Source organism: Quercus suber, unplaced genomic scaffold, assembly GCF_002906115.3.
Source record: "Quercus suber isolate HL8 unplaced genomic scaffold, Cork oak 2.0 scaffold_275, whole genome shotgun sequence".
NCBI lineage: Eukaryota > Viridiplantae > Streptophyta > Magnoliopsida > Fagales > Fagaceae > Quercus > Quercus suber.
In genome coordinates, this window is record NW_027069731.1 from 328,320 (window position 1) to 337,651 (window position 9,332).

At 34.9% G+C, this 9,332-nt stretch overlaps 1 protein-coding gene across 1 annotated transcript; it reads right to left on the reverse strand.

Moving 5' to 3' along the window:
* Positions 1-2,492: 2,492 nt before the first annotated feature.
* On the reverse strand, positions 2,493-7,491 carry LOC112012863 (pentatricopeptide repeat-containing protein At2g17140). Its single transcript, XM_024045240.2, has 3 exons — positions 4,808-7,491; positions 3,451-3,689; positions 2,493-2,946 (listed from the first exon to the last, which is right to left on the reverse strand). The coding sequence occupies exons 1-2, from the start codon at positions 7,312-7,314 to the stop codon at positions 3,563-3,565; spliced, it is 2,634 nt and encodes an 877-aa protein (XP_023901008.2). The 5' UTR covers positions 7,315-7,491; the 3' UTR covers positions 2,493-2,946; positions 3,451-3,562.
* Positions 7,492-9,332: the final 1,841 nt, after the last annotated feature.

The window sequence follows — 9,332 nt, forward strand, 5'->3', positions numbered from 1 at the left end:
AATATATACATCCCTTACATGCTGAGAGAGAGAGTATCCCTTGCCATGTTCTAGAGGGAAGAGATCTAGCACCCTCTATTCTAATTGTCCGTTAAAAACATCCATATCCTCGAAGAAAACTCTCATTGATACTATAATTTTTCCCTAAAAAATAAGGAAAGAAACACTAGTACACACTCACTGGTAAATAATTCACAATTTAAAACAACACATGCCTCATACAAAGCAAATAGTAGAGCTCCCCACCTTAAGGAACCCACCAAAGGAATATAGAATTAGAAAAAAAAATTAAAGTTAAAAAAAAAAAAAAAAAAAAACTCATCATCTATATTGTAGGGTTCAATTACGGAAACCCAAAGACAATTAATTTTTAGAGTATGAGTCAAAGAACTAGAGTTAGCAAGGGATTAATAACAAAGGATTATCACTCTTTCAACTGTTCATTGATCAGTTTGAATACATTCCATGGTTTGTTTCAAACCCTCTCCCTCTATTATATAGTCACTCTCCCCTCATCTCCATCGTCCACGTGCTCCCCATCCATGAACTTGTTCAAGTACCTGTCACGTCAGCAGCTTCTTTTCATCTCTGTGTGAGTGGCGGTAGGTTAGGAGGCACTGTTCAGAGGTCTTCTCCACATAAATGCGGCCAGAAAAGCTGTTGCAATGCATTGAATACGTGGCAGCAGCCTTTCCCTCAGATATTTCCTCATCCTTATCGTTCCTGAATATGCTTTGAGCTTATCTTGATCAGGTGGAGTCCTCGGACAGTCAATCAGGCTTTTCCCTACTCAATTAGTCTCGATATCATATCAGAGTAAAACATCTTCCTCGGAAGGAGATGTCCTCCTCGGACTGGAGATATCCTCCTCGAACAGCGATGATCCTCTACCAAGAGGATTCCACTCCACCCTGGGCCTTGCATTCTCCGCATCCCTCTCTTCGGATGTGAAACAGTCCTCTCGTGGGTATTCGGCCCATTAACTTGGGCCTAAAAAAAAAAATTAAACTTAAAAAAAAAAAAAAAAAAAAAAACTCACCATATATATCCTAATCCATTTAAATATAGGAGTTAAAACAACACATGCCTCATTTTTTAAGCCAAATGCTAATTTAAATTTAAAATATGCTATTAATTCATACAAAACTATGGCTATATTTCCACTTTATATAGAGAAAATAGTAGAACTTCTCACCACTCCTAGTAAACTATCAAAAAGATGCAAAAACAAGAGGCTTACCACGATGAATTTTCTTCGAAGGATAAAATTTAAACAGTAAATCTGTAAAGGTCTCCTTTTAATAGACCAAAGGCTGATTCAAATTCAAAATAACAATTCATACATAACCTAGGACTTCAATAGGATCAATTTGAAACAAAACTCCAAGTAATAATAACTTACTTTCTCAAGAAAAAAAAAATTAAATCAAATACTTGACCAAATATTTAAAACACAATGACCAAGACCCATGCAAGACTTAGGAACTGGGAAAGAGACTTGAAAAATCAAAAAAGCATAATTAGAAGAAGAGAATTCATAATCTGTTAATTTTTTAAATGCTTTCTGCCGGTCCAGGAAGTTTGTAGTAAAATTACCATAACTATTTGAAAAAAAAGTCCAAATTGCTAGTTTTTTATGCATTAGAAACTAGAGACACAGAGCTATTCAATGATTTTTAGCTCAGAGGCTAATTATTTTAGAATTAACCCAAATTTGATTTTGAAACTACCCAAAAATTTGGTTGAAATTCTGTAAGGATTTCACCAGATTAATGTTTGAATTTTGCAATGTTATTTCATTTTTCAAGGGGCACTTTGGTATCTCTCTTTCCTAAGCAAAGACCAGTTTTTGAGTTGGGAATGCAGTCTCATTTCATAAGGGACCATCTGTTACTTGAATTCCACAATTAGCTGGACAAAGAATTCTACATTACCTACATCAATTAGTTGGGATCATGATAAGTTGAATTTACTTGAATTCCACAATTAATGTAAGACTTTGGTTCACTATTTCCAGGAATCATGACATTTGTGGCTCTATACTGTAAGCAGGAGTACAACTCAGCAGTACGGGATAAGAATAATAATCAATGACTCTTTAAAGTGGTCCAAGGCCGACCACAATTAAAAATTTGAACCTGAGTCAAGTTGTTGGCTCAAAAGATGGGAAATATATTTAAAATGGGAGCAAATTGATTATAAGGAGTAGTTGTTGGTATCAACAGAAAATCCAATTTCATATCCAAGACAGGGACCACTAAGTTTCATAAAAATATATGAGACTTCCAAGACACCCAATGGGCATCTAATGGTCTGACTGACCTGGTCCAAGATTTGATGCTCACCAATTGCTTACTAAATCTAACTTGACCCTACTGAAATCCAGGAAAGATCATACTAATCAAACTGTGCAAGAAACCATTCATCTGAGATACCATGCCCGTTCACACTGCTTGATGTAGGCCATCAACAAACATAAATGCAGGTGGCAGTTTGCAACTCTCAAACAGTAACCCTTTTATTAAAGTTCTTTAAGGCAACAAACATTCCCTGTCTCCTATTAATCAGTCAGCTGCACTAGATGATACATATTAAATTAATCAGATAAACATGAAACTTGATATTGAATCTCCTTGCTGTTACTCATTATGTACAGACTATAGTGGACTAAGCACATTATACACCACCAGAAGAAAAAGTACACATTTCTCATTTCCTTGATTAAATAATATGCATTGGCCTTTCTCCCATTAAGGTCTCTTTTTTTTCAAATGGTATAAAAATCCAGCTTGCTAGACATAATGAACAGTATAACACATTTGAACTGCTAGTCCCATATGTCTATTTTGTGCTAACCTAATGTATATTCATCAAACAAAGGAAGTGCCTCAATGAGACGAGCACAACTGTTCAAGGCCATACCATGCACATCAGGATGTGAAAATCCTGCAAATTATGGGGCAGATAACATCAGCTTCATAAAAAGTTAAGAAATATTGTTTAACTGTGAAAAAAATTCCACAATAAAGCAAAAAAATAAAAGGAAAAGACATCTGACACTGTCTAATCAGAATGTTATTAGATGTTAGCATGATTGATGCAAGCAAGCCTGAGTTCTACACACATTAAAGCCATAGTTAGAGTTACTTCCAAGTCCAAGATGAATAAGGGATACTAATTACTAAATATGAAATAAGTGCTCATAGCTGTCTAGCCAGATCACTCCCTCAATATGACCATAAAAAGACTTCTGACTTAATATGTTGAAGCATATCAAACATCAATAAAGGAAATTTCATTTTATTTATTAAGAAAGCAGAAAAATGCCAGCAAAATAGTCTAATAAAGCCTATATTTAAAATCTATAGAGCTTATTACTTGGAAAAATCTACATTCACATTGCCTGGTGCTCAAGTGTAAGAAAAGTCAAAACAAAAACTATAACCATACCTTAAGTACCTAAAAGAGGCACTTGATTCCTCAGACTGCTTCAATTTTGGCATTCTTCTATTCCTATAATCTATTGCAAATCTTAAGCATTCACCCCAAAGAATTAATAAAGTTAACCGCCACCGTCCCAGTAATCAAGAAATTCATTTTTATGGGGCTGCAAACTTGATATGCTACCCTGACCCAAGCCTCTCTGTACCCGCTTAAGAGCTTTCAATGCAATTCCACTGCCATCATCTCTGTCAAAAGATAAGGAAGAGTAAATACGTCTATAACAACTCATAAAATGATATTTGCATCACAACAACATTGATAGTTTGGGATAATCAAATTCATTAGTTTCACATGATCAAAACATTATAGATGAGAAATGATAATAAAAAATCTAACATATCCTAGTACAGAGCATTATGGAGCTCCCTTAATATATTTTCATATCCAATAACATAGATTTAGAAAAGAGAGTCAACGGATTAAAAAATCCATTGAATATATAAATGGTATTTGCAGATGTGTTTGTGTGAGTATTTAATTTTGTAAGATCTACTCATGTCTACTGAAAGAGGTTGAGCCTTGGTGTAATGGCAAGTGTCTTCCACCAAAAGCAACAGGTCTTGGGTTCAATTCTGAGAATTAGTCTCTCCAATAAATTGGGGTAAGGCTGCCTACTATGACTTCTCCCAAACCCCGCAAAAGTGGGAGCTTTATGCACTAGATATGACCTTTTTAACTCATGTCTACCAAACTTGAGGAGGCACAAGTCATGTACAAGCCTCCTCAAGTCATGTACAAGTTGTCTTCTATGGTGATCCCAATATGATGTTGCACTCTACTTCAAGCATTAAAATTCTCCATAATATTCATAGATTAGAATCGCAGAACATTTAAAAAATAACCATGTACATATCTCCCAATGCAAGTTGATATGTGCCAGAAATATACACCATCATGCAGTAAGAATAATCTAGGAGAAATACATACCATCACACTCGTTCATATATTACTTATGACAATATGGACTCTAATATTTATGTAAAATTTTACACATATCAAAAAAAAAAAAAATATATATATAAATATATATATATATTCACACTCGTTCATATATTACTTATGACAATATGGACTCTAATATTTATGTAAAATTTTACACTTATCAAAAATATATATATAAATATATATATATATATATATTTATGTAAAATTTGATTGAAAAGTAATCTAATAAACTTCTACTGAAGATGTGAAGAAGTAAATTTGGTCCAGGTTTAGCAAAAAGTAATCACAAGATCAATGATATCAAAAAAGAAAAAGCAAGAAGGAATGGTTCACAATTAGATTTTTATTCACTATTTACCTGTGAAGTATGTTCTGCCAATCACTTTTGCCATTCTTATTTGGTTTTCCCTTAAACATCTCCTTCTGATTTCGATAAACCTTATTTTCCACCCTACCTTCTGAAGCCATTTCCATCATCCTCTCCGCAAGTTCATCAGCCTCATGCTTGTTTCCCCGCTTACCCAAGCCATCAATAACTGGCATGAATGATGCAGGATCAAATCCATATCCTATATTGATCATCTTATGAAGAATTCCACTAGCATCCTCTAACTTTTTATCCTTACAGAGTCTGTCAATAAGATCTTTATACAGGAAGTTCCCTAGACCAAAATTCCTATCCAATGTGGCTTGGAATAGCTCTTTAGCCTCAGAGACTTCATTCCCAGCAAGTAACTCATTGAACATGAAACTATATAATGCTTCCTTGTGGCCGCATACACTTAGAGCAATCTCAAATATTTCCTTTGCTAGTCCAAAATCACATGCCTTGCAGAAAGCTTTAATTACTGTTCTGAAGGAAGATATATTAGGGGATATGCCCTTCTGCAACATTTCATCCAAAAGAGCGGTAGCATCTTTGACTCTCCCTCCTTCACAAAGACAATTGATTACATTATTATAAGTACAAACATTAGGAGAAACCCCTCTTTCTCTCATCTCATCCATCAGCCCGTATATTTCAAATATTTGATTTTTACTCCCCAAGCCCAGGATCAACGAGTTATAGGTTTGAAGGCTCTTGTTGCAACCTCTTATCTCCATGTCTTTTAAAACTCGAAATGCAGATGATAGTTTTCCTTGTTTACAGAAAGTATGTATAAAAGTATCATAAATCACAGAATCAGGAAGCAAGTTTTTCCTCACCATCTCAGTGAACTTCCTTTTGGCTTCGACAAGCCTCCCAGCCTTGCATAACCCATTAATTATTGTTGAGTATGTGACTAGATCAGGCGTGCATTTCTTCCCATCACTACTATCATCAACCAGGGCAATATATGAATTCCCTAGATTACCAAGAGCTGCACTTCCATGAGTCCACATCCCATTCACGATTTCAATTGCTTTGTCCAAATTCCCATTATTACACAGACCATCAATCACAATATTGCATGTCACGGTGTCTAAACCATAACTTCTCTCATTCATCCTTTTAAGTAATTCCTCTGCTTCTGATGTTCTCCCCTCTTTCCATAAGCTGTGCAGCAAGATGTTGCAAGTATGAGTATTTGGTAAACAACTACTAGTCATCATCTCATGCAGAATATTATTGGCTTCAGAGATCCTCCCCTTACTGCAGTATCCATGAAGTAAAGTACTATATGTTACCGTATCTGGGGGAATACCACTACTTTTCATTAGTCCCATTACCATTCTTGCATCAGAAAGCATCCCATTTTTACATAGCCCATCCATCAAGATGTTATATGAGTAAACACTGGGTTTAATGCCATTGTCCACCATCTCTTTTAGAACCAACCGTGCCTCTAAGAGCTTCCCATTCCTGACCAAACCCAGCAACCATATATTATAACTCTCCAAATTTATAAAATCACCAACTTTTTGCATAGACTCAAACAGGGTCTTTGCATCCTCCAGCATCCCATCCTTGCAAAACCCCTCCAACATTAAATTGTATGTTACAATATTAGGTTGAGGCAACCCCAATTGTTCTTCATCAATTTGCATATCTCTAAAAATCCTAGAAGCTTCTAGGATTTTCCCTGCACTACAAAGAGCTGATATCCTAGAATTGAAAGTAACAACATCCGGAGACAAACCATCCTCTCTCATTTTCTCTACCAATTTCTCAGCCTCATCAGTCCTACCTTCTTTACAAAAACTAGATATCAATGTATTGTACACAACCCTATTGGGAAATATATTACAACCCCTCATCTCATTTAAGAACTCCAAACCTTCATTAGCAAGCCCAGCTCTACAATACCCACGCACCAAAATACCAACACTGAACACATTTGGCTGACAACCCTTCTCAGACATTCTATCAAACACCTCTCGGGCCTCTTCCAAACGACCCGAATCACATAACGCACTCATCAAAACATTAAAAGTATAAGTTTCCGGACTAATTCCAGCAACAATCATATCCCTATACAACCAATTCACAAAATCTACACGCTTTTCCTTTAAAGCAGACTCAAGAAGCAAATTGTACAAAAAAACCGAAGGAGGCTTTTCTGGGACCCGGGTTCTAATAGATTTGAATTGGGAAACTGCCTTATCGACGAGACCCATTTGGGCTAAGACTCTCACGAGGGAAATGAGACAAGGGTGAGAGGTTTCGACGGGCTGCGAGACGAGGAGGAGTTGGTGAAGAGTGTCGATTTCGCTGTGCATTTTTGCGTGGATAAGGATGCGAGCGACGATGGGTATTGATCGAAGAAAGTGAGAGTGATGAGTAGGTGAAGAGAGAATTCGCTTGAAGAGTTGCCATGCTAGTTTGGGATTGTTGGTGTTTTTGAAAAGAGCTTTGGTGGTGAGCTGAAAGCTTGTTTGCTCCATATAACGTTAACGCTCTCTCACTCTTTTGTTTGCTTCTTTTAACGTTGGGAATGGTTTGGTGTAAATAGTAGTAAAGAACTTTTGTATTTTTATTTGATTTAGTTGGTTGAAGAGGGCGGGAAAGAAGATAAAAGTTTCAGTGTATTTAGTGTTTTACTTCTTCTTGTGCTTTCTATGTTTTCAAAATATAAAACATATAATGCATATACATGACTACCTTTTTTTTTTTTTTTTTTTTTTTAATAAGTAACAAAAATTTTTATTATATACAAAACAAACCTAGTGCACTGGAAATTTACTAAGAGAGAAGTACGATTAATTCAAAATAACAAATATAAGAGAGAAAAACAAGGCGGAGAGAAAAAAAAAAAAAAAAAAAAAAACACTCCAGTCCAACAAAGTATGGAGAATTTTTTTTTTTTTTTTTTTTTTTTTTTAATAAGTAACAAATTTTTTTATTATATACAAAACAAACCTAGTGCACTGGAAATTTACTAAGAGAGAAGCACGATTAATTCAAAATAACAAATATAAGAGAGAAAAACAAGGCGGAGAGAAAAAAAAAAAAGCACTCCAGTCCAACAAAGTATGGAGAATAATTTCTAGCATACTCTAGTCCTATTCGGGCCATTCAGTCTAATTTGGTCCTATTCGGTCCATTTATACTTTGGTTCTGGTCTATTCTGTCCACTTCTGTCTTATTCAGTCCATATTGGTCCTATTCGATCCAATCTGTCTACTTCGGTCCTATGTGGTCCTATTTGGTCCCATTCAGTCCATGTTCTCCACTTCAGTCCATTCATTCTTATTCAGTCTAGGTCCACCTTGTTCCTATTTGATCTTCTATCCATTTTTTCTTTTTTTTTTTTTATGCATCTTCTTCTATCCATTTGGTTCACTTTGTTCTATTTGATCCGTTTGTGTAAAGCACTTACAGTTAGTTATTAAACTTCTAGGGATGACGGCATTAAGTAGGACCAAATAGAACCCAAAGTAGATAGAATGGACCAAATATGACCGATTTGGACATAATAGGACCAATGTAGACTGAATAGACCGAATTGGACCTATGTGGACTGAATAAGACCAAATGAACCGAATAAAACTTTAGTGGACAGAATGGACTAAATAGGACCGACTGGACCGAAGATGACAAAATGGACCAAGTTGAATCAATGTGGACTGAATAAGGCTTTTGAATATTTATCCTTTTTATTGCATTTTTAGGGCTCATAATTTTAATTTCTAATGTCTATTTTAGTATTTTCTTTGTATTTTTTAACTCAAAAATAAAAAGTTTAGCTCAAGTATAATAAAATTGCATACATTTCAACCTAAAAATTAAGAAGAAAAAAAAAAGAATTTTTGAGCTAAACTTGGAAAGAAAACGTACAAAAAGAATCAATTTAAGGACCAATTAGTCGAAAATGGACTAAAAGGGGACCGAAATTGACCAAGTGGACCAAATTGAATCGAAGTAGACATAATTGGATTGAAATAGACCTAATTGGACCGAATAGTTTAATTTTTAGGGGGAACAAATTACCTTAAAAAAATTTTAGAGAATAAATTATACATTATATTACAATACAAAATAATTATTTAATCTCACGCATCATGTGGATTTGCAACTAGTAATAATAACATAAAAAGCAAAAATTAGCATGGTAGAGGAAAGGGACATAGAGAGAACGCAGGAAACTTGCAGCAACATGCAATCCAATAACTCTATGTGTTGATCCATAGAGTATTTTTGAATTAATAACTCTGTGTTGATCCATAGAGTGTTTTCAAATTGAAAGAATGGAGAAATCTCAAGAATGAGACAATAAATATAGTTAACCGAAAAGAAAAAGCCACGTCAGACTGCAAGAGAAGGAAATTTTTTTGATCTTGTAAATGGAGAAAACGAGATGTATTATTGGGATATTCATGCTCCTCTAAAATTCTTTGTGTGCTCAAAGTCAAAATATCGTTGAACCACACATTTTTTCTTCAAATGGTAAGCATGTATAAAA

Coding starts and splice junctions, on each gene's coding strand:
- LOC112012863 (XM_024045240.2), bottom strand. CDS start 7,314: ATGGAGCAAACAAGCTTTCAGCTCACCACCAAAGCTCTTTTCAAAAAC. Junction 3,690..4,807: donor TGGCAGAACATACTTCACAG/GTAAATAGTGAA, acceptor ATCTTTTGACAG/AGATGATGGCAGTGGAATTG.